Consider the following 26,448-nt stretch of genomic DNA (forward strand, 5'->3'; position numbering starts at 1 on the left):
GAATGATACAAGCCAGTTGATCACATCTGAAAGATACATAAACGAGGGTGTCTTTCAATAATTTTTACATTGTGTTTGACTCTTAGAGTTAGTCAGAACTTAACACTTTATTTAAAAAAAAAAACACCTTAAAATGTCTTCATGTGCAAAGAAAATCTATTAGTCTAAGTAGAAATTTTTTCATTAGGACTTGGGGGAGGGGGTAGCTCAGTGCCTGTTAGAGCACCAACTTGTATGCCTCAGGCCCCAGAGGCCAAGGGTTTGATCTCTAACATCACATTATGCTACTGCTTTCCACTGCTCTGGGCCTCTCTCCCTCTCCCTCTTCTCATAATAAATAATTTAAAATTTTTTCCATGTTTAATAAAATTTGGGACCCTTGCCATACACGGGACTGAGACTCAAACTCTGCCCCTCATGGGAGCGCCATAGCACCAGGGGAAGCTCCAGTGCTGTTGTATCTCTATCACTCTCCATCTGTCTGTCTTGTCTGTTTGTCTGTCTGTATAAAACAGCAGCTTAGCAGCGGTGAAGTCATGTATCTGTGAGACTCCAGCTCTGCAAAAATAAATAATTCCCTTTTAAATAAAGAAAAGGTTGATGGCCAGGACATAGCTCACCTTGTAGAGTATGTGTCTTCTCAAACCTGTGACCTTCAGTCAAACTCCTGTGCCACATGGGAACAGCACAGCACAGCAGCATAGGTAGAAACTCTCATACTGGTGGAGGGGTGCTATAGTGTCTCCTGTCTTTCTCTCTTCCTCCCATTAAATAAAAATAAGAGGAAGAAGAAAAAAAGTGAGTTAAGGAGGTCACTCAGTGGCATCATGCATGCTTGAGACCCTTAATTTATAACCAGCTGCTACCAGTGCAGTTTTTATAGGGTTAGACTAGAATTGAACTACTAGTAAAATGTAGTCTAAAGGTTTGTATAGTTAGTTAATGGTTATTTGTTGATGTCTTTTCTTACTGTAGCGTGTGCATCTATGTTAGTTTGTGTCCTGACTGAAAAATAAAATATACTTGAAAACGGACATGGCAGATATTTGTTCCTGATTTTTTTTTCACAGACTTAGACAACTATTTCTGTCTCAGTAATTTACATTTTTGTGTGTAGACACCATATTTTCTGGATTTCATGCTGGCATTTTTTTCCTTATATCTACCTCCTATCACTGTCAATTCTGATTAAAATTAGAACTAACTTGTCATGTTCTTTTTATTTTTGTTTGTTGTCAAACATTTAGTGCCAAGTATTAAGAAGCCTAATTTTTCTTCTTAAACTGGATAAGGCATGCATAATAGAAATAATAGAGAGAGGAGGCTGAACAAATATCTCAGGCATAATGCTTGGTTGCCTATCCACACGAGGGCCAAGAGACTATAGTCATTACTAAACTTGACAGTAAACTTCCTATCTACTATGGTTACTGCTAGGGAATAAGGCAAACGCTAGAAGAAGAAGAAGTAAACAAATCTTTCATTTTTAATGTGGCATTACTGTGGCCATTCATATGAAGGTTGAGTCAGTCCCTATCAACAGAAGCAAAAGAAATTTTGACAGCATAAGATTTTTCAGATAATGTGCAAGAAGATAAAATGGAAGTCACAATTCTGATTATCCTTATTCATTTTTAACTGTTACGAGACAATAATCAGGCAGTAGCGCAGTAGATTAAACGCAGGTGGCACAAAGCGCAAGGACTGGCGTAAGGATCCCGGTTCAAGCCCCCAACTCCCCACCTGCAGAGGAGTCGCTTCACAAGCGGTGAAGCAGGTCTGCAGGTGTCTTTCTTTCTCTCCCCCTCTGTCTTACCCTCCTCTCTCGATTTCTCTCTGTACTACCCAACAACAACTACAACAACAATAAAACAACAAGGGCAACAAAAGGGAATAAATAAATAAGTAAAAGATTCTTCTCAAAAAAAATATTATTAGACACATCAAGTTAAGACTTTGGGTTTCAATTTGCAGGATAAGGAAGTTTACTATGTTATCTTTTGAATCTTCTATGTACTCTAAAATTCCGTAATTCATGCCATTTTTAGTTCAGAAAGACTTGGTTAATTTATTTGCAGTAGCTTACAATTGGAATAATAGAAAGCAGTTACTTCAGGAGATCTCATTGCTTGCTAATTTCAATAAAAAAATTGTGGTTTTAACCTTTTTCATAAAACAGCTTGGAATATGTACAGTATACTACATGTAATGAAGTTGGGTATACTATAAGGATATCCTTCCTACAGATAGTAACTATAGCATAGATTTTAGGCTTTTGAGGCCCTGAATGTTTTTCATGTAGCTGCTTTCATTCTTACGACTCTTGCAAAGTTTGCAGCTTCACCACATGTTTATTATTTTACAATAATTGGCCTTGTTCCTGAGCTGTTGGATTCGGGGCCGTAGCACTGTCTGAGAGGTTTACATTTCTCACAGTGAACCGGTCTCTTTTTCAGCTGCTTCCTGGCTTCTTTTTAATCAGGTTTCCTCTACTTTTTTCTTTAATATTGTATTAAGATGTTAATACTCGCTTATATTTTTCTTTAGTTGTAATGCCTTTTCATATACTTAGATATAGGGATTTGAAGTGACATTTTTGGCATAATGTAATTAATTCTTAAAATTTGTGAAAATTAGTAATTTAATTTATTTTCAAAAGAAAATTTGGATGAATGATTCCATTTGGGTTAGAGCTCTTTTTGATAGTTTGATGTCTCAAGCATGCCAAATTGATTAGCATATCATATATATCATTTCCTTATTATTATATAACTTCTTAGGAGCATGTTATTTGATGCATGCCATCAAATGTACCTAAGATGCCTAAATTCATTTGAAGCTTCTTCAGTTCTAACCATGTTAATAACTCAGTTTTCACCAGTATGATATTGTATGCATGTGGGAAGCAAAATAACTACAAAACTGGAAATCATTTTAGTATTGCAACCAGTTGATAAATTCAAATATGTCCAAGTGTTAAGACCTCAGTTTTAACTTTTCAACTTTTTTTTCCCTAACTCAGAACTACCATGTGGTTCTGAGTTAATGAAGCTTAGTTATCAATAGGTTATAGTGTGAATCATATCTTACTCTTTAAATCACAACATAGGAAAAATAATTTAGGGTAAACAGTCTTTATAGTGTACAGAACATCGACTGATTCAGAATTGAAAGTAGGGTGTAAAAAGTAAAAAGAAAGGGTCTGTTAAATAGTCAGAGGAGGAATAGTATCAACAGAGGATTTAGCTATGTTAAATAGGAACTGTGGGTCCAGTCAGTTTTGTTACTTGACTGCTTTTCACCAAAGTAATATGAATTCTGTACTTAGATTGCTAAGCAATACCCCCAGCTGTCCTTGTTTTTTCATTGATTCTGTGAGCATTTCTTACTATTATGTCGTCTGCACAGATCAGACATTGTATAAAACCTACAAATCTACCTATTTCCCTTTTCCCTTCTCCATTAATCTGCCGCCACTGAAATCTGGAGCCAAATGTATCTGGTAAGTAACATAGATTTCCTTGAGTTATTCAGATTCTTCATAGGGTCTGCATTTCAGTAACTGGGCACTAGAGCCTATTAGAATTGTTTTTTGTGTTTGTGCTTATTGATTTTGGACACAGAAGCAGGAGATCAGAGGGTGAGAGGGGAAAGAATAATGAAGGTAATATTTTGCCACAGACATAAGGACAGACCAGCATTACAAACTGTGATCATTTGGAAGCAGTTCTTCTAAACTATCTTACACATACCTTGGTAAAAGAAACAAAATGCTCATTAAAAATAAATCCACCCTTATGTTACTTCTGCTGTACAAATTCAGTCTTAAAACATTTTTGATAGTTCTGTAAAATGAAATAACCATAGCTTTATGGCTTTTCTTACTAAGCAGTTCTTCAATTTCTTTTTATTACCTCTCTGATTATATCTAATCCATGTAATTCAGAATGCTTTCCTTTACCACAAATGGTAGTTCAGGTCACCTGAATAAGACAAAGCCAGCCAGTTAAAACCTGTGCAGTACTTTTCTGCTGAGCACTATATTTTCTTCTTGTGCTCTTCTCTGTTGAGGTAAATGAGAGTTAAAAATAGAATATTCTCTGGAGCCCTCCAGGGAAGTACATGAACCGCCAATTTATATTGCCCTAGTTCTCTCAGCTTGCAAAATCGATTGTGCTTTCCTCTGAAAGAGCTGGTTGAAATGGAATAATATTGCTGCAGTGCAGTCCTTTCGCAAAGGAAAATGACAGTGTTAAATAGCACTGATACTGAGACCTGAGTATTTATTCTCTTGTTTAGAATCATTTATATTGGTCTGATTTTATTTACAAAATAAATGCTTTCTCACAGTATTTACACTTTTTTTAAAAGATGTCTTTTTCTGTAATTTCCAGGTTAAATCCAGGTATATCACAACAAATATATATTTAATTCTAATACACTGAAACATTCTTTACAGAATGAAGAATGAATGGTAGTAGTAAAGATGATGCTATATTGTCAGATTACTGAACATATCTTAACATTTTTTAGATAACTAGGGGAAATAGGTTTACAGGACAGTTGTTATCACATAGATACATTTCCTTATTCAAACCTAATGGGTCTTTTCATTCTCTGGGAATCTTACTTCTTCCTACCTAATCTTCAACCTTCTCCCTCTTTTCCAGATCATTGGAATTTTTTCACATACTTGGCAGTCTTCAAACCATCATTTTGGGACAATCTGAAATAGGTCCCTCCCCCTTTTTTTGTCTAGATGATTAGATAGTAAATTGAACCGCAGTGCCACTTTCCTCAAAAGTGCTGGTCCATAATAGTTACTCAGAAGCCTAAATTTACTACTTGGGTTGAGAGTAACTTGTAAGCAACCTCGGTGTTAATGCCTGTTTGCTACCAGGGTTATCGCTGGCGCTCAGTGCTGACACTACGCATTCACCGCTTCCAGTGGCCAGTTTTTTCATCTCATTTGATAGGACAGAGAGAAATTGAGAGGAGAAGGAGAGAGGGAACAGATAAAACACCTGCGGACTGGTTTCGCAGTTTGTGAAGCATCTCTCCTATTTATGGAGAGACACGGATCCTTGCTTGGGTTCTTGTACTTTGTACTATGCACTTAATCAGTGCGACACCGCCCAGCACCCAGCAATGTAGTTTTATTTTATTAAGCAAAGGCATGTTAAATGAGACATACCTGTAATTAGATCATTATTTTGTTACTAATTATTGTTGGTTATTTGTCTTTTTTTTTTTTTTTTTGCCTCTATAGAGTTATTGCTGGGGCTCAGTGCCTGCACCATGAATCCACTGCTCCTGGAGGCCATTTTTCCCCCTTTTGTTGCCCTTGTTGTTGTAGCCTTGTGGTGATTATTGTTATTGTTGATGTCGTTTGTTGTTGGATAGGACAGAGAGATGGAGAGGAGGGGAAGACAGATGGGGGAGAGAAAAACACACCTGCTGACCTGCTTCACCACTTGTGAAGCGACTCCCCTGCAGGTGGGGAGCCGGGGGCTCAAACCAGTTTCCTTACGCTGGACCTGCTGTGCTACCGCCCCACCCCAGTTATTTGTCTTGTATAGACAACTTAAAGTTGTCACCCCTCCCTCCCCCCCACACACACACCTCATCACCATCACCAACTTCTCACTGCTCTGAGCCCATTTTTTTCAGATAAAAGGAAACAGGATAAGAGACACCAAAACACCTTCCATGTAGACACCTAAACATCTTCCAGTATTTTTTTTTTTTTTTTTTTTTTTACCAGAGCACTGTTTAGCTCTGGCTTGTGGTGGTGTGGAGGATTGAACCTGGGACTTTGGAGCCTCAGGCATGAGAGTCTGTTTGCATAACCATTATGCTATCTACCCTCTGCCCAACATCTTCCAGTATTATACTCCCATGTGTTGGTACTTAGGGCTTGAGCCTGGGCCAAGTGCATGACAAAGCAGGCACCCTCCCAGGTGAGCTATCTCAATGATCCCAGGTTCTCGTTTTAACTGGATAAGTAGAATAGTTTGTATTTAGTGCTTTCTAAGTGAAGTTCCTAGTTTTGCTAGCAAACAGTGACTTTAGCACTGTGACAGTCAAAAAAAGTAAATGGGAGTCAGGCAGTAGCACAGTGAGTTAAGCTCACGTGGTGCGAAGCACAAGGACCAGCGTAAGGATCCCGGTTCGAGCCCCCCGGCTCCCCACCTGCAGGGGAGTCACTTCACAGGCCACCAGTGAAGCAGGTCTGCAGGTGTCTATCTTTCTCTTCCCCTCTCTGTCTTCCCCCCTCTCTCCATTTCTCTCTGTCCTATCCAATGATAACAACAACAACAGTAATAATAACGACAACAATGATAAAAACAAGGGCAACAAAAGGGGCAAAAAATGTCTTAGGAGCAGTGGATTCCTGGTGCAGGCACGGAGCCCCAGCAGTAACCCTGGAGGTTAAAAAAAAAAAAAAAGTAAATATTCCCTTTTGGAACTTTTAAAACCCTTCTCCAAAATTATATTTTTTTATCTAGTTACTGGGTTAATGTTTGTTTGTTGTAATTACTAGAATGAATAGTCAAAATATCTTACTTTAGAAAAACAGTTCCAGGGTGGAAGGTAGATAGCATAAGGGTTATGCAAAGAGACTCTCATGCCTGAGGCTCCAAAGTCTCAGGTTCAATCCCACGCACTACCATAAGCCAGAGCTGAGCAGTGCTCTGGTTAAAAAAAACAAAAACAAAAAATTAAGGTTAAATAGAAAAACAGTTCCAGCACCTGTCCTAATGTCAATAGAATTGTTTACTAGGTCACAGCAGTGTAGTACATGGTAAAAGCTTTTTTTTTTTTAATCTGTTACAATCTTAGAATAGTTCTTTTGAGGACAGAGAGTAGATATAGATAACATAATGGTTATGCAAAGAGACTCATGTGCCTTAGACTCCAAAGTCCTAGGTTCAAGCCCCTACACCACCATAAGCCAGAGCTGAATAGTGCTCTGATAAAAAAATAATAAAATAATTAAAATATAGAAAAGTTCCTTGAGCCTAGCAGCTTCCTGCCCAGTGTGGTTCAAAGCTGGTGGGTTTTCCTACCATATATATATATATATATATATATATATATATATATATATTGTAAAGTTGCTCATGTAGGCTCACTGTATAAAACAGAGTCATCACTTCATAAGAAAACTATTATAGATTTATCTGAATGTATGGCAACAGAATGTATTTCTTTAAACAAAGACAGTCTTTGAGACAAAAAAGGAAAAATAAAAACCAGAGGAGAAGTGTTAGAGATTGATATGGACATATTAAGACAGAGAGACATAGACCAAGAGACCTGGAACATGAGACTTGCCTTTTAAACCATGTTCCCTTCCCAGATTATTTTTTTAATCTAGGGCATCACTGTTGGGCCAACTTTTTTCTCTTAATCCAGATTGGAAAGGAGGGGATTAGAGAGATGCCACAGCACTGAAGTTTTCCTCAGTGCCAACGTGGCTCAAGGCTCAAACCTGGGTTGCTCATGTTCATGGCAAAGCAAGCATCTTCCCAAGGGACCTGTCTCACTAACCCTCTTTCCAGCAGTTTTATAATCATATGAAATTATAATAAGGCAAGAAAATATAACCTTAAAGAGGAGGCCCTTCACAGGCAGTGAACCAGTGCTATAGTTGTATTCTCTCTCTCTCCTCTATGCCCCCCAACCTCAAATTATCTCTGTCCTATCAAATAATAAAAGAAAAAATAGATACTGGTAGGGGTGATAACCCTGCTGCAAAACAACAATAAATAAGCATGTAGAAATGTATTTAATAGACTGATTTTAAGTTTTGTTTAAGCACTTTGTTTATATGAGTGAAATGAGCACATTTATCTGGTCTTGTAATTTGTAAGACTCATAAATATTTTCTGATAAAAAAAGAATATAAGGCTTTGGAAAATTGTGCATCTTGCATACAGTATACAGATAAGTAGAAAGGCCTTCCCACAGATAAAGCATTATAAGTTGTCTACATTTTTTTTAAAGATTTTATTTATTTATGAAAAATATAGAAAGAGAGAGAGAGAACCAGACATCACTGGCACATGTGCTACCTGGAATTGAACTCAGGACCTCATGCTTGAGAGTCCAAAGCTTTATCACTGCGCCATCCTCTGAACCACTGTTGTCTAAATTTTTTATATGTGAGTTTGTAGTTGTTTGTTTTCTTATAGCTATCACCTGAATCACTGTTCAGTAACTTTTATTTCATCTCTATGTTGGATAACAATACTATTAACTTAACATGTTTTGGTTTTAAAAAAATGTTTTTAAGGTTTCCTGGTAAATTATTTACAATAATTCTGTTTTCCTGTAATTAAGTTGGTTAAACTACCATAAAGGCCCTACCTCCACCCCCCAGATATTTTCTTTTTTAAAAAAATTTTATTATTATGTTTATTTATTAAATAGAGACAGCCAGAAATTAAGAAGAGGGAAAGCGAGATAGAGACAGAGAGAGAGACCTGCAGCCCTGCTTCACCACTTGCAAAGCTTTCCGCCTGCAGTTGGGGCTGGGTGGGGGCTTGAACCCAGGTCTGTGCATACTGTAATGTGTGAGATCAACCAGGTGTGCCACCACCCAGCCCTCTGATACTTACTTACTAATGAGAACGAAAGAGAGAGAACCAGAGCATCACTCTGGCAAATACCATGCCAGGGATCCTACTAGGGATCTTTCTGGAGACCTCATGTTTGAAAGGCCAACACTGAGTTAAGCGCATGTGGCGCAAAGCGCAAGGACCAGTGTAAGCATCCTGGTTCGAGCCCCTGGCTTTGTACCACATGTGCTTAACCCGCTGCACTAACGCTCAGACTCCCAATTGTTGGGTTTTTCAACACACGCATATACCATAAGCCAGAGCTGAGCAGTGCTGTGGTAAAAATAATGATATCAATAGGGGCCAGATGGTGGCATGCCTGTTTGAGCACACACGTTACAGTGCGCAAGGACCAGGGATCAAGCCCCCAGTCTCCACCTGCAGGGGGAAAGTTTCACAAGTGGTGAAGCAGGGCTGCAGGTGTCTTTCTATCTCTCTCCCTCTCTATCTCCCTCTCAATTTCTGGATGTCTATCTAATAAATAAACATAATTTTTAAATTTTTTAAAAATTATTTATTCATGAGAAAGATAGGAGGAGAGAAAGAAATAGCCATCACTCTGGTACATGTGCTGCCGAGGATCGAACCCAGGACCTCATGCTTGAGAGTCTAGTGGCTTAGCCACTGCACCACCTCCCAGACCACATAAATATAATTTTTAATTAAGAAAATAATAGTGATAACAATAAAGGAAAAATAAAGTTTCTAATTTTGCTCTTAAAAGTTTACAAGCAGTGAAGTAGGTCTTGAAAGTGTACCTATCTTCCTCCCTCCTTTCTCAATTTCTCTCAGTCCTATCCAATAACAAAAAGAAAGGAAGGAAGGAAGGAAGGAAGGAAAAAGAAAAGAAGAGAAAAGGGAAAAATGGTTGCCAAGAGTGTTGGATTCATAGTGCAGGCACCAAACCCCAGCAATCACCCTGAAAGCAAAAAAAAAAAAAAAAAAAAAAAAAAATCTTACTATGTAAAGCATATGCATGAGGTGCCTGGGTGGTAGCACAGCGGGTTAAGCGCACATGGTGCAAAGCCCAAGGACTGGCTTAAGGATACCAATTGGAGCCCCATCTCCCCACCTGCAGGGGGGGGGGAAGTCACTCACTAGTGATAAAGCAGGTCTGCAGGTATCTTTCTTTCCTCCTCTCTGTCTTCCCCTCCTCTCTCATTTTCTTTCTGTCCTATCCAACAACAACAGCTATAACAACCACAACAAGGGCAACAAAATGGGGAAAATGGCCTCCAGAAGCAGCAGATTCGTAGTGCAAGCACCACATCTCAGCGATAACACTGGAGGCAAATAATAATAATAATAAAGCATATGCATGAGAAAACAACTAATAAGAATAATTTCTTAGTACCAGTAGTTTAAGAATGTGAAATAAGGGGCTAGGTGGTTGAGCTCACATGTTACAGTGCTCAGGGACCTGGATTCAAGCCCCTAGTCCCACCTGCAGGGGGAAAGCTTTGCAAGTGATGAATTAGTGCTGCAGGTATCTCTCTCTCTCTCTGTTACTCCCTTCCCTCTCAATTTCTGACTGTCTCTATCCAATAAATAGATAAAGATAATTCAAAAACAATTTTTTTTTTTTAATTAAGCATTCGGAATAAGACAGCAGTGGATAAAATGTCAGACCTTCAATCATGTATTCCTGAGCTTGATCCTTGGCAGTATACATATCAAGAGTGATACTCTGGGTCTCCTCTTTCTCATTAATAGATAAATCTTTACAAAACAAAATTATGGAAGATTAATGTGTTTTAAAAGTACTTGGCCCAGACTATTAAATGGGGAAAGCAGAGTCTCTTCAACAAATGGTGTTGGAAACAATGGGTTGAAACATGCAGAAGAATGAAACTGAACCACTATATTTCACCGAATACAAAAGTAAATTCCAAGTGGATCAAGGACTTGGATGTTAGAACACAAACTATCAGATACTTAGAGGAAAATATTGGCAAAACTCTTTTCTGCATAAATTTTAAAGACATCTTCAATGAAACGAATCCAATTACAAAGAAGACTAAGGCAAATATAAACCTATGGTGCTACATCAAATTAAAAAGCTTCTGCACAGCTAAAGAAACTACTACCCAAACCAAGAGACCCCTCACAGAATGGGAGATCTTTACATGCCATACATCAGACAAGAGGCTAATAACCAGAATATATAAAGAACTTGCAAATCTCAACAACAAGACAACAAATAACCCCATCCAAAAATGGGGGGAAGACATGGACAGAATATTCACCACAGAAGAGATCCAAAAGGTTGAGAAATACATGAAAATATGCTCCAAGTCTCTGATTGTCAGAGAAATGCAAATAAAGACAACAATGAGATACCACTTCACTCCTGTGAGAATGTCATACATCAGAAAAGGTAACAGCAGCAAATGCTGGAGAGGGTGTGGGGTCAAAGGAACCCTCCTACACTGCTGGTGGGAATATAAATTGGTCCAGCCTCTGTGGAGAACAGTCTGGAGAACTCTCAGAGGCCTAGAAATGCAATTCCTCTCCTGGGGATATATCCTAAGGAACCCAACACATCCATCCAAAAAGATCTGTGTACACATATGTTCTTGGCAGCACAATTTGTAATAGCCTAAACCTGGAAGCAACCCATGTGTCCAACAACAGATGAGTGGCTGAGCAAGCTGTGGTTTATATATATATATATATACACACACACACAATGGAATACTACTCAGCTATAAAAAATGGTGACTTCACTGTTTTCAGCCAATCTTGGATGGACCTTGAAAAATTCATGTTATGTGAAATAAGTCAGAAACAGAAGGATGAACATGGGATGATCTCACTCTCAGACAGAAGTTGAAAAACAAGATCAGAAAAGAAAACACAAGTAGAACCTGAACTGGAATTGGTGTATTGCACCGAAGTAAAAGACTCTGGGGTTGGTGGGTGGGGAGAATACAGATCCATGAAGGATGACAGAGGACCTAGTGGGGGTTGTATTGTTATATGGAAAACCGGGAAATGTTATGCCTGTACAAACTATTGTATTTACTGTTGAATGTAAAACATTAATTCCCCAATAAGGAAATTAAAATAAATAAATAAAAGTACTTGGTATGCTTTTTTAAAAAAATAATAATAATTCCACACTAATGTTAGAACAATGTTCCCAGGTTATTTATGCTACTTCTAAGTGGGGTGTGGATGTTAGCCATTTTATTTATTTCACCCTGTAAAATCTAGAACCCCTTGCTAATTCTCCCCACTATTCTAATTGAAAACCTTTGGTTCTTCACTAGAATTACACCTTCATTTTCCACACCATATCTAACCATTTCTGGATGTTCCCTGATTTCTTCAAGCATATTTTTATTTTATTCTCCTTTTTGCCTTTTACTGGAATGTTCTTTTCTTTTTTAATCCAAACTCGCATGTCAATACATCTCTGAATATCATTCAGGTTTAATTTATTAATTTCTGCCTGTTATTGTTATTAACCTCTCTTTCCATTGCTCATTTGGTAAGATACTGTGACTAAGAATGCCTGGCTCCAAAAAGAGAGTCTATGTATTATTCACATTTATATCACCCAGAAGACACATCCTGAGCTCACAGGACCCATATTTCTGCTCTGTAATAAATGAGTTGGCTTTAGAATCAAATATTTAGATTTCCTGTTTTGTTGTTATAACTTCAAAATGTGCAGGATGTGGATATACAATTTCCATCCATTGGTATGCATGGGTAATAATGGAGATTTGGTTTAATTAATCTAAAGCAGCTTGTTTTGTTTAATTTGCTTTTTACATTGCTCGTCTCCGTCTTATGGTGTTGCTGGAAACTGAAGCTGGGAGCTCTGGCGTGACAGTCATTTTACCATAACCGTTATGCTATCTCCCCAGCCTTAAGCAATCTAAAATAGCACTTAAAATTTGCCGATAGATTTTAAAAAATTTTTTATTAATATTTATTTATTCCCTTTTATTGCCCTTGTTTTATTATTGTAGCTATTATTGTGGTTGTTATTGATGTCGTCATTGTTGGACAGGACAGAGAGAAATGGAGAGAGGAGGGGAAGACAGAAAGAGGGAGAGAAAGAGACATCTGCAGACCTGCTTCACCACCTGTGAAGCGACTCCCCTGCAGCTGGGGACCTGGGGGCTTGAACCAGTATCTTTACGCCGGTCCTTGCGCTTTGCACCACATGCACTTAACCCGTTGTGCTTCGTCCGACTCCCACCAATAAAATTTTTATCATGTGGTTTCTAGACCACGATGACATATATAATTACTGAATTATAGAACATATATAATTGCTGAAAGACTTCTGTATCTGACTTTTTTCCAAAAGAGAATTTTTTAAGTTTTCTTATATTTACTTTTTTTTTCCTTTTGTTGCCCTTGTTTTTCATTGTTGTTGTATTTATTTTTGTTGTTGTTATTGATGTTGTCATTGTTAGATAGGACAGAGAGAAATGGAGAGAGGAGGGGAAGACAGGGGGAGAGAAAGACAGACACCTGCAGATCTGCTTCACTGCTGAAGGGACTCCCCTGCAGGTAAGGGAGCAGGGGGCTCAAACTGGGATCCTGACACTTGGTCCTTGTGCTTTGTGCCACAAGCACTTAACCTGTTGCGCTATTGCCTGACTCCCTAAAAGAGAGAATTCTATACAAGGGGCATCCAAGGCTAATCTCCAAAAGTTAATAAATTTGGTTGAATCAGATAAATCAAATTTGCCCTTACACATAAAATGCCCCCATCCTCTTTCAAAGTAGTCTGTAACCTTGAACATAATGTTGAATACATTACAAAAGTAATACAAAGATATTTGAAGTTTCTTGGGGATGGGAATTAGCTATTTAAATCAATGTATTTTAATTTTTGTTACAACACAGTGAATTCTATTGGTATTCCACATTTTACTTCATCATTTTAGTTAACATAATTCTGGAAAATCCATTATAAGATGTCACTTTCCATTGAGCTCAACTCTCATGCTACCATATATGCTTCTATATCTGTGTTAAGAGGTAGCATGGTCAATATTAAAATAGTTCTTTCATTTATATTCAATTTCTGGGGGCCAGGCGGTGGTACCAGCACCAGGATAAATGCATATAGTATATTCAGTTTCATATAGTATATTCAGTTTTCTGCCCCATACTTTTCTATGGATAAAATTGTGTCAGCATATATTTTGATAGTTTTTTGGAAATTACCATATTAAATAGAAATACTTGTCATTGGCAAGCTGAAAATACAGCTGAATGTTAATTGTTAGACTACTGCAGACCTGCTTCATTATTCGTACAGTGACCCCCTGTAGGTGGGGAGTGGGGGATTCCTTCTGCATGGTAATATGGGTGTTTAACCAGGTGCGCTGCCACCTCGCCCCCAACTCTTTTTTTAACAAAGATAGTTGAGAAATCATTTAAAACATGACCATAAAAGCACTGTTGCCGCAGAATGGCATGCTACAAAAACGTCTCTGTTAAAGAACTCACTGTCACTGGATTTTTACTTTGTCATTAATATATTGCTTAGCTATTGGATATATTTTGTATATATCCCTTTAGAGACCGTCGGTACTAAATTTTACTCAGTTATTTAATACTTGAACTTTTAAATTGTCTACAATTAGTGCCTGAGGTGAGATCTTTGCCTTTTCTTTTGCTTTAGAGATCAATGAGGGATGGACATGGAAAATGTATAATCTAGCAAAATATATTTTTAATGTTAGAGAAATCATCTCATTGACCTTTAGTTTTGGACATTTGTATGCAAAGCACTGTAGTTTGCTTTCTTTGGAGGAACTTTTTTAATTAACCTGAAATTAGATGGTTAGCTATTTTGATCTTAGTTGTTGAAAGAAGAAAATACCACAGGAAGGCCAAGCAGTGGAGCACCTAGTTAAACTCATCAGGCACCAGGACCTGGTTTCAAGCCCCTGCTCCCCACTGGAAAGGCATAGCTTCACAAGTAGTGAAGCAAGTGTTTCAAAACTGCAGAAACACTGCAGGTGTTTCTCCCTCCTGCCCTCGCTTCCTCCCTCCTTCTCTCTCTGTCACCCCTCTCAGTTCTTTCTGTTTTATCAAATAAAACAGAAACAAAAATAGCCACTATGAGTGTGGTTTTTCTATACAGGCACCCAGCCCTAGCTATAACCTTATTAGTAATTAAAATGATAATGACGATAAAACAGTGAGGTCAATAATAGACCAAGTGACTGATAAGTGAGACCCCAAGCTTGATCCTCTGCAGTGCATGAGCCTGGGAGTTGTCCTGGTTCTCTGACCCCTCCCTTCATAAAACAGATAAACCAGTCTTTGACGATGACAGTTTTATGAGCTGAGGAGGTGGTTGGTGGTAAAGTGCATTGCGTATGTCAGAGTCATGCTCTGGTTCTCTATTTCCTCTCCAGTAATTTCTTTTTATTATTACAGATTTTTGGTAGATTTCTTTTGTATAACCTTTATAGCATAAAGATTATACAAAAGAACTTTCATGCTTGAAGTTTTTTTTGTTTGTTTTTGTTTTTTGCCTCACTGGGGCTCGGTGACTGCGCTATGAATCACTGCTCCTGGAGGCTATTTTTTCCCTTTTGTTGCCCTTGTTGTATATCGTTGTTGTTATTATTGTTATTGTCATTGCTGTTGTTGGATAAGACAGAGAGAAATCAAGAGAGGGAGAGAGAAAAACAGACACCTGCAGACCTGCTTCACCGCTACTGAAGTGACCCCCCTGCAGGTGGGGAGCTGGGGGGCTTGAACCAGGATCCTTATACCAGTCTTTGCGCTTTGTGCCATGTACACTTAACCCACTGCACTACCGCCTGAACCCCCCCCCCATGCCTGAAGTTTTCAGGTCCCACGTTTAATCCTCCACACCACCAGAGTTGAGCAGTACTTCAGAAAGAAAAGAAAAAAAGTTGTTTTTTTGGGAGGGGTCCCGGGAGGTAGCGCACCAGGTTAAGCTCACATAGTGCGAAGCGTCTGGACTGGCATAAGGATCCCAGTTTGAGCCCCTGGTTCTGCACCTGCAGGGGCCTGGTTGTTTCGCAAACGGTGAAGCAGGTCTGCAGGTGTCTTTCTCTGTCTTCCCCTCCTCTCAGTTTCTCTCTGTCCTATCCAACAACAATAGCAGCAAGAACAGCAATGGGGAAAAAAAATGTTTGTGTTTTTTTTTTTTTGGTAGTTTTTTATAATTTATGTTGTCTTGAGCTAATAATAATTAACCTCAAGAAATCCTCTTGAGAAAAAAAAAAGTCCTCTTAGGATCAGTAGACAAAGTACAGTTTATATTTATAACTCAAAACTTATGCCAATTCTTATTTGAGTAACTAATAAACTCATATCGTAAGTGTAAATTTATAATCTTAATTTACTAAAGTTATCAACAGTGCCTCCAGCTTAAGGAAGAATTATCCCTTAAGTCTTAGTAAAATTAATTACCCCTCTTTTTTTTTTAATGTGTATCATGAACTTGTTAATTCTTTATATTGCACATATGAACAAAACCATCCAGTAGTTGTCTTTCAGGTCTTTTGGTAACAGATATGAACTATAGCAACAAGAATCTTAAGGATCATTTTTCTGGCAACTTATAATAATACAGGAAGGAAAGAGTTTAAATTCCTTTTTTTTTTTTTGTACCTTTAACACATTTCTAATGTTTACATACCTTGATGAGATTTTCCATGCCTGCAACTATTTTTATTTTTTTAAAATTATTTTTATTTATTTATTCTTTTTGTTGCCCTTGTTGTTGTTTTTATTGTTGTAGTTATTATTGAAGTCGTTGTTGGATAGGACAGAGAGAAATGGAGAGAGGAGGGGAAGACAGAGAGGGGGAGAGAAAGACAGACACCTGCAGACCTGCTTCACCGCCTGTGAAGTGACTCCCCTGCAGGTGGGGAGCCGGGGGCTCGAACCGGGATCCTTCCGCTGGTCCTTGTGCTTAGCGCCACCTGCGCTTAACCCGCTGCGCTACCGCCCGACTCCCACCTGCAACTATTTTATAAAAATAAACATGCACTCCCTTTTGTGTGGGGCTTTAGTGTCCTATAGGTCCAGCCTCATGGGCATGCAGCCTCTGCAGTTAAATAACGTTTCATGCATGGCTTAACGTTGTACTGGTGACATTTTGCTTCAATAGCTCACATACTAGAATGGGTGCCATTAGCATGTCCCTACATAAGCATAATATGCAAATAATGAAGCATTCTATTTTTTTTGTTGTTATAGTATTATCAACTTGAAATTCTTAATAACTTTTAAAATGCTGGAGTATTTTCTTTTCACTATGCCCGGAAAATTATGTAACCATCCTGGTCCCCCAAAACTAATTATTGTAACATATTATCATATATCCTGAATAGTAATTTTCTGTTAAGACAAAGGTTGTAATCCTATAAATTTCCTAATCTGCAAAAGAAGTCTTTGTATACACATTTTATTTAAATGTATAATGTATGGGGGGGTGTAACTGACTTAGGTTGTGTACATAGTAAAATTTTCAAATTAGCTCTCAAAAAGGTTTTTGAGGATCAGCAAGACGGCTCACTTAGTGGGCTTTCTTTGTCATGAACATGATCCAGCTTTGAGCCCGGGCACCACTGCACTGAGAGAAGCTGTGGTGCTTTGGTAAATTCTGTCTTTTTAAAACACAGTTTTCTTAAAATATAAAAAATCCTCCTATGTGAAATAAATTTAATTCAAAGCAGGGATTAATTTACTCTGCCATTACAGGTTATCAAGTTATGCCTAACCAGCAGCAAAACTACCAAGGAATAGTTGGAGTCCAGCAACCCCAGAGTCAGAGCCTCGTTGGTGGCCAGTCAAATAGCATTGGAAATCAGATCCAAGGAGTGATGATCCCCTATCCTTCAGTGCCATCATATCAGGTACATTACAGGATTGGGGGGGATGGGCAAGAGGGGTACAGTTCCATATTCCCTCCCCTCCACTGGAAGGGTCCTTAGTCTTTATCCCTCTGAGAGTATGGACCAAAGATTTTTATGGGTTGCAGAAGGTGGGAGGTCTGGCTTCTCTAATCGCTTCTCCACTGGACTTGGACGTTGACAGGTCGATCCATATTTCCCAACCTGTTACTGTCTTTCCCAACTTGAGTGGTGCTCTGGGAAGGTGGGGTTCCAGGACACATTGGTGAGGTCATCTACCCAGAGAAGTCAGGTTGGCATCATCGTACCATCTGCTTTAAATTGTCTTTGCCTCTGCTCACAGTTCCCTCAGCTTCTGTTCTTCTGGTTGGGCTTTTTTGTGGTTTACGGCTTATCCCAGTTATTAGTGGTTCCTCTAGTTTCCATATATGTGGGTTTTGTTGGCTCCGGTTGACAGAGAATAGTTATGGCACTACTAGTTAGTTGCCATCTTGCCTCTATCCCACATTACTATACTACTCTTATCTTTGGGTAGAGGTGATTCTGAGTAAGAAGTATTAGTAGGTGCAGTGTATCTTGTCTGCTCCCCTTTAATATAGAGAAGGTGCATCTGTAATCCATGACCTTATAGTCTTAAGATTTTCAATAGTTATAGTTGGTTTGTTTTAGTCCCATTTTTGTTGCTTAATTTAATCACTTTGTGTTTTACAAATAACTGAATGACATTGCTTTTGGCATATAAATTATATCTGATGTTATCTGTAAATATATAAATGAGTGTCTTGTTCTTTTCAACTTTTTAGGAGCATGGAATGGAAGGAAAATAGGTGGAGGAAGTTATTAATGTTGATGAGTTAGACTGTAGGTTGTAAATATATTTATAGAGTAACATATATATTTATAGAATAGACAAGAATATGGAGTTTTCAATGCTTTTCCCTTACATCAATCCTAGGGGAACTGAAATAGTTTCCAAATGGGTTTGTTTTTGTGAGTCATATATATATATGGTATGTATGTCTCATGTCATTTCAGTATCTAAAAAAAAACACACAATCTAGTTTAAGATATAAATCTACATCCAGTTTTTCTTATCACATGTAAACAAATTAGCAAGTTGGTATATAGATAGCTAATTAAAGAAATAATGAAATACAGTTATGAATAGCCTAGGGACTTAGGACAGAAGTCTTCTGAAAAGATACAAAACCGTTAGCTATCTCTTAAAATAGTGTATTTTGTTGTACATTCTGAAGTATCGTTCCTCCTCTCTTTGGTACCTTTTTTTGTTGTTACTAATTAGTTATTTTAATTGCCACTGAAGTTATTGCTGGTACTTGATGCTTGCACAGTGAATCCACTGCTCTGGCAGCCATTTTTCCCTGTCTTTTTTGTTTTTGATAGAAACAGAGAGATTGAGAGGAAAGGAGGAGAGACCTGCAGTGCTGCTTCACTACTTATGAAGTTTCAACCTGTAGGTGGGAACCAGTGGAAGCCAGGTCCTTGCACATGGTAGCATGTGTACTCCACTGTGTGCACCACTACCTGACCTCACAAATTTATTCTGAAATAAATTATTATTAGCTGAAATCATCTAAACTGAATTATGTTGGCTTTTCTAGCTCTCTCTTTTCATATACATTAACTAAAGCACAACCAAAACTTATAATCTTAGAGTGATTAATTTGTAAATCAGACTAATAAGAACTGAGACTTGGGGACCAGACTTTGGCACACCTGGTTAAGCATACTCATTACAGTGTGCAACGACCCAGGTTCAATCCCTTGGTCCCAATCTGCAGGGGGAAAGCTTTGCGAGTGATTAAGCAGTGCTGCAGGTGTCTCTCTGTCTCTCTCCCTCTGTATCTCCACCCCTCTCAATTTCCCTCTATCCCAATCCAATAATAAATAATTATACTAAAAAATAAAAATAACAAGACTGTGGAGCCCAGTGGTATGAATTCAAAGTCTAACTTCCAGAGCTGAGACTACTTACTCAGTAGAGCACACAGTATATTTACCATGAATGAGGGCACGGGTTATGCACCAGGAGATAATTTGTAAGTGGTGGGAGAATGTCCTTACTCTCTCTCTCTCTCCCATTCTGTCTTATATGTAACATCTGCCTCCAGCAGTGGAATCAGACAGGCACAAAGCGCTAGAGTTCAGTAGCTATTCACCCATAGTGTTTATAGGTATTGGTTAATGTATTGGTAAACAGAAAGTTCTTAGACCCTGACACACAGTAGTAAATACTCAGTTCTGTTAGTTCCCATTTTCATCACTAGTGCTGTTACTAATATCAAAATAAATCATCAGAAGCCTTCATATTCTTTTGCTGTAACCTGACTCTGTTGTAACACATTTGTAAATTAAGAAACCACTATATCTATGTCTTTTCTGTTTAAAAGCTGTATACATAAGAAAGCTGAAGTAGGGGGTCGGGCGGTGGCGCAGTGGGTTAAGCGCATGTGGCGCAAAGCGCAGGGACCGGCGTTAAGGATCCCGGTTCGAGCCCCCGGCTCCCCACCTGCAGGGGAATCGTTTCACAGGTGGTGAAGCAGGTCTGCAGGTGTCTGTCTTTCTCTCCCCTTCTCTGTCTTCCCCTCCTCTCTCCATTTCTCTCTGTCCTATCCAACAACGAATTGCGTCAACAAGGGCAATAATAATAACCACAACGAAGCTACAACAAGGGCAACAAAAGGGGGGGAAAAATGGCCTCCAGGAGCAGTGGATTCATGGTGCAGGCACCGAGCCCAGCAATAACCCTGGAGGAGGAAAAGAAGAAGAAAAAAAAAAAAAAAAGAAAGAAAGCTGAAGTAGAGAATTGAACTCGTTGTGCCCATGTGGTTTCTATGTAGATAACTGAAAGATTTGTTGTTCATGTGCTAGATCCTGTGGATGGAGATACTTCTCAGGGGTGGAGGGGGCAAGCTGTAGTGCAGACGGTTAAGCACACATAGCGGGAAGTGCAAGGACCGGCTTAAGGATCCCGGTTCAAGCCCCCGCCTCCCCACCTGCAGGAGGGGTCACTTCACAGGCCATGAAGCACGTTTGTCGGTGTCCATCTTTCTTTCCCTGTCTTCCCCTCCTCTCTGGATTTCTCTCTGTCCTATCTAATGGCAACAAAAATAGGAAGAAAAAAAAATAGCCTGCAGGAGCAGTGTGTTCATAGTGCTGGTACCAAGCCCCAGTGATAACTCTGGAGGCAAAAAAAAAAGAGAGAGAGAGAGAGAGATACTTCTCCTGACATAGAAGAACCAGTAGAATGAAATCATGGATAATAAAATGATGGGACCAGTATCCCATCTAGATATCTTTTTTTATTTTATTGGATGGAGACAGAGAAATTGAGGGGGGAGGAGATAGACACCTGCAGCCCTGCTTCATCACTTGTGAAGCTTCCTCTCTGCAGTTGGGTGCCAGGGTCTTGCCCCTGGGTCTTAGCACACTAATGTGTGTGCTTAACCAGGTGGGCCACTGCCTGGCCCCCGGACATGCAGCTATCTTTAGCTCCAAAATTCTTTCTGACCCAATATATTTCACTGGCACCACACCCAGCCTAAGTTTTTTATTTCCTTCTATATAAGATAAACTTTGTTGCTCTTTTCCTCCTTAAGTGTTCATCCATATATGGAAATGGTTTCTTCTTCTTCTTCTTTAATTGCTTTTACTCATGAGTGTGCCACATCAGAAGGGAAACTCTGGTGTTGTTTCTTTTTCTCTGTCTCTCTCTCTGTCAACTGACATAAAAATGAATAAAAGTGGTGAAGTTGTACCTGTGTTTAAGTAGTAAGTAAATAAAATAACTGTTACTGAGGAACAAAAGTCATTTTTCACACACTCATATACACATACATTGTTTCCACATGCCTCGTGTACTGTTCAGTGAAGAAGAGATGACCAAAATCTCTAGCTGGCTTGACATGGAATGTAGCCCAGTGAGAATGCATCTCTTGCAACACTCTACAAAATAAAAGAGCTGTCTGAAAAAAAACACAGAAATCAAGTGATAATGCTTTGACCTACTGGTAGTTTTAACTTATTCCTTATATTTTATGCTTAGCATAATGGGCTAAGCGCATATGGCGTAAAGGGCAAGGACCAGCTGGCTCCCCACCTGCAGGGGGGGTCACCTCACAAGTGGTGAAGTAGGTCTGCAGGTGTCTATCTTTCTCTCCCCTTCTTTGTCTTCTCCTTTCTTGGTTTCTCTCTGTCCTATCCCATCCAACAGCAATAGCAATCATAATAATAATAACAACAACAACAGTAAAAAACAAGGGCAACAAAGGGGAAAAATGGCCTCTAGGAACAGTGGATTCATAGTGTAGGCATCGAGCCAAAGCGATAACCCGGGAGGCAAATAAATAAAAAAAAAAATTAGGGATAGATGGTCTGGGAGGTGGATAAAGCATTGGACTCTCAAGCATAAGGTGCTGAATTCAATCCTCGGCAGCACATGTACCAAAGTTTAATATGTTCTCCCCCCCCCCATCTTTCTCATCAATAAATAAAATCCTTAAAAAAAATCTTTAAGAAAATTATGGATAGCATAATGGCTATACAAAAATGTTTTAGTATGTGTGACTTTAGAATCCCAGGTTCATTTCCCTGCACCACCAAAAGCTGGAGCTGAGTAGTTTTGAAAAAAAAAAATCGCAAAATTTATGTAGACTTGAGACATTAACATTTGCAGAGTCACCCCTTTCTATCTCTCTCTCTCTCTCTGTCTCTCACTACGTGTCTGTGTGTGTGTGTGTGTGTGTGTGTGTGTGTGTGTGTGTGTGTGTGTGTGTGTGTCTTCCAGGCGAACTTTTTTTTAATTTAGAGAGAAACAGAGAGAGAGAGAGACCAAGACCACAGTACCAGAACTTTCCCTGATGCTGTCGTACTCCCAGGTAGTGTTGTTCTGTGTAGGGGAAGGTATATGCCCTATCTTGTACCTATCTCCCTGGTTTAACACTTACAAAGTTTTTTAAAAAAAACCTTCCTCCCTTTAAATTGTCTTTTAAATTTTAGGTTTCACTGCCTCAGGGTTCTCCAGGAGTTGCCCATCAGACATATCAACAGCCTGTTATGTTCTCTAATCAGTCTAATCAAGGATCTATGCCCACAGCAGGAATGCCAGTTTACTATAGTGTCATTCCATCTGGCCAGCAAAATAATTTAAGGTGAGTATGGACGGAGAAACCTAATTATATAGCTTCTTAGCATTTAACAAGGGAATAGTCACTTCCTAGCTTTAACGTTGTTAGCAAGGCTCACATAAACTTATAAGATAGAAAATATATGATGTCGGCTGCACTGTGGAGGAAAGAGAGAGAGAGATCCAGAGCGGAGAGGGAACATAATTCTTTATTCGCGTGGGCACCTCAGAGTTGGGTGAGAGTGCAGTGGTTTGGGCCACATGGAGCTAGCCAAAATGGCCGCCTCACGCAGCACCCTTTTCTGCTTCTAACCACTGAGGTGAAAACCGGGCAAGAGAGAGAGAGGGACGGAAGAAGAAGGGCTTTATAGGGCAAAAACCAGGAGTAATGAGCCGGGACAGGATTGGTTGGGAAGGGCACTTCGAGAATATCATATTAACTCTCACAGGAACTGGCACTAGCCTGAGGGGACAACATGGCGGAACAGGCGCTCCGAGAGTGTCCCAACTCTCACGGGAACTGGCACTAGCCTGAGGGGACATATGCACAGCAGTATGATATAATCTATTTTTATGTATTTTCTTTATTTATTGTCCCTTTTGTTGCCCTTGTTGTTTTATTGTTATTGTAGTTAATTATTGTTGTTATTGATGTCATCGTTGTTAGGACAGACAGAAATGGAGAGAGGAGGGGGAGAGAAAGACACCTGCAGACCTGCTTCACCGCTTACGCAGCAACTCCCCAGCAGGTGGGGAGCCAGGGGCTTGAACCGGGATCCTTATGCTGGTCCTGCGCTTTGCCATGTGCACTTGACCCAATATAATATATTTTTCTAATGTTTAATAAAAATCATTGTAAGCAGAGTTCTGTATATCAAAGGAAAGTCAAATTGTCTCAACAGTGTAAAATTAGACTAGTCCGCTTTACTTACCCAAATGGATAATAGTTCTCCATAGTCTTAGGGTCTAGAGATTTTTTTAATACAGTAGAATATCTTGCTGACATTTTTTCAGGTTCCAAGGAACTCATTTTTCATCAGTGGAGGGACTTTTTAAGAGAAGCAATGATACTAGTTCTATATTCATCAATTTATACTTCCTTACTATCAGTTGGTATTCTATTAGCTACTTTAGCTTATCAGAGCAAAATCTTCTTGGATAAGCTTCATGTGTTAAAAATAGTAGTTGTTAATTTCGGTACCTTTTGTCCATTGTTCAGAATTTATTAAAGTCTTTCATTTATTCTCATGACATCCTTTTTTCAAAAGGAGCCTTAAGTTATAATTGTTGATAAGAGGTTGTCATCCTGGCATGGTTAAAGATTATATTTATAGATGAATAAAGACTTCATACACTTGCTTTTTTTAATATGCTCAGGAGAATTGGACTTGGCTGCTACTTTAGTTGTCAGAAACACACACTTACACACAAAGTAGCTCACTTTTTTTTTTTCCTTTCTGAGTCTGGTTGCCAGTGTTTGGACTTATGATGACAAGGCTCAGCTGGTTTTGTTGAACTTTCACATCAGATTGAACCCTAGTTCTTTTGAGGTAGTGCTGCAACATAATGAATATGGAAGTGCAGCGAGTTTAAGTTCAGTGAAGAGGGGGGTCATACCTCTATGAACCTCTTTTTTTAACTTATGAAAGGGGGGGTATCTATAATGCCAATTCAGATTCTGAATCAGAATTCTGTATTAAAGCCAGTAAAAAAAGTAATTTGAGAATTACTGAAATATCTACATTTTGAGAGAAATGTAGTCTTTTATATATTTAAGGGGGAAAACACCATCAAAATAACCCCCACTCTCAACCCCCATTAAAAGGTATGTTGCTTTGCTGGGTTGGAGCCCCAACACATTACAGGTAGCTTTAGTGCTATGGTTTCTTTCATCATCTCTTTTACCATTTTTGCATAGAAAAACACTATGGGGGCCAGGCAGTGGTGCACCTGGTTAAATGCACACATTACATTGCACAAGGACCCAGGTTCAAGACCCTGGTCCCCACCTGCAGGGGGAAGGCTTCACAAGTAGTGAAGCAGGGCTACAGGTATTTTAAAAAAAGAAAACACATTATGACTTGGCTGACATCCCAATATATATATATATATACATACATGTGTGTAAAAGAACTATAATAGAGATATTTAAGGAAAAAACTTTCTTAGAAAAACAAGGACAAGAGTGGTTTTAATAATCTTCCTTGTGTACTTTTATATTTTAGATTTTCACATCTTCAAGTTTTCCAAATTGTTTCTAAAAACCCACAGTGATTTTTTTTCACAGCACAAGTCTTGAGTTATTTGCTATTTAATTGATTATTTCTTCAGGCCACATGTATTCTAGATGATATGCAGTCTCCTGAGACAGACCAAGTTTCAGAAGCAAAAGAGGTTTGTGTTGGATGTGCTCCTCTGAGACATCCTAAGTGTTTTGTTCTTGGGAGTGTGCTGATTTTTCCTTTTACTTATTTATGTCAGGGTCAGTGTGAGGCACTTTGATGAAATCTTAAAAACAGGCCCTCCTGGGATGAGCTGTGGCACACCCAGGTTGAATTAATAGTCTGGAGGGTTAGGCGGTAGCACTGTGGGTTAAGTGCACATGGCACAAAGTGCAAGGACCGGCGTAAAGATCCCGGTTTGAACCCCTGGCTCCCCACCTGCAGGGGAGTTGCTTCAAAGGGGTGAAGCAGGTCTGCAGGTGTCTGTCTTTCTCTCTTCCTCTCTGTCTTTCCCTCCTCTCTCCATTTCTCTCTGTCCTATCCAACAATAGCAGTAACAACAATAATAACCACAACAACAATTAAAAAAAAATAAGGGTAACAAAAAGGGAAAAAAATAGTCTCTAGGATCAGTGGATTCATGGTGCAAGCACTGAGCCCCAGCAATAACCCTGGAGGCAAAATAATAATAATAATAATAAATTAATGATCTGGAGGGAGGTACAGTGGATGAAGCATTGGACTCTGTAGCATGAGGTCCCAAGTTCAATTCCTGGCAGCACATGTACCAACCACAGTGACATCTGGTTCTCTCTGTCCTCCTATCTTTCTCATTAATAAATATATAAAACCTTTTTTAAAAAAAAGTAATAAGCAAAAATTCTCTCAGGAAGTAGCTTACCAAGTAGTGCACACATTTTGCCTTGAGCCAGGGCACAGCTAGGTGCCCTCACTCACCTGCACAGGAGCAGCTTTACTGCTGTGGAGCGGAGCTGTGCTGCCTCTCTTCCTGCCTCTCCCTCCATTTCTGTCCCTGTTGGGAAAGGCAGGCCTACCAGAAATAAATGAACTAATGCAGGCGCAAAGCCCTGATGGGGGGAGAAATGAAAGATGCCCCCAAATAACAGTTTTTATTAGACAGAGAGGGACCATAAACTCTGAGAGAGGGAAAGCAAAATGAATGTTATGATTGCTCTAACTTGCAAAAAGGGCTTATCTCTACACTTAGGAGATAAAATTAGGAGTTTGAGGCAGCCAGGATGGCTAATGTTTTACAGCAAAATACTGAAAAGAGGGTTATTACAAAGAGAGCTTGAGATCTGTAGACAGACCCTTTCAAATCTTAGTTGATTTGCACATATAGCTACAAAACCCACACAATCAAGAGACCGAGCACTGGAAAGAAATGGACCTAACAATCCCTGGTGCTCACACAAAGACTGGAATATTTTATTTAAAATATTTTATTTATTTTAATAAGATGAAAGAGGAGGGAGGGGAAGCTGGAATACTTTATATTCCTCACATTAATGCCTTAAAACCTCATAATACATTCAATGGGAAGGTGAAAAGGATACTCAAAT

The 26,448-nt window shown here is 39.0% G+C and overlaps 1 protein-coding gene across 9 annotated transcripts in view; it reads left to right on the forward strand.

The window, feature by feature from the left end:
* R3HDM1 (R3H domain containing 1) overlaps positions 1 to 26,448 on the forward strand; it is a 132,337-nt gene that overhangs the window by 90,812 nt on the left and 15,077 nt on the right. For all 9 annotated transcript variants that reach the window (XM_007525021.2, XM_060178041.1, XM_060178043.1 and 6 more), the window contains 2 exons: positions 17,346 to 17,500; positions 22,517 to 22,668. In XM_007525021.2, the coding sequence (XP_007525083.1) occupies positions 17,346 to 17,500; positions 22,517 to 22,668 (307 nt within the window). The remainder of the gene's footprint in view (positions 1 to 17,345; positions 17,501 to 22,516; positions 22,669 to 26,448) is intronic.

Source organism: Erinaceus europaeus, chromosome 18 (genome assembly GCF_950295315.1).
Source record: "Erinaceus europaeus chromosome 18, mEriEur2.1, whole genome shotgun sequence".
NCBI lineage: Eukaryota > Metazoa > Chordata > Mammalia > Eulipotyphla > Erinaceidae > Erinaceus > Erinaceus europaeus.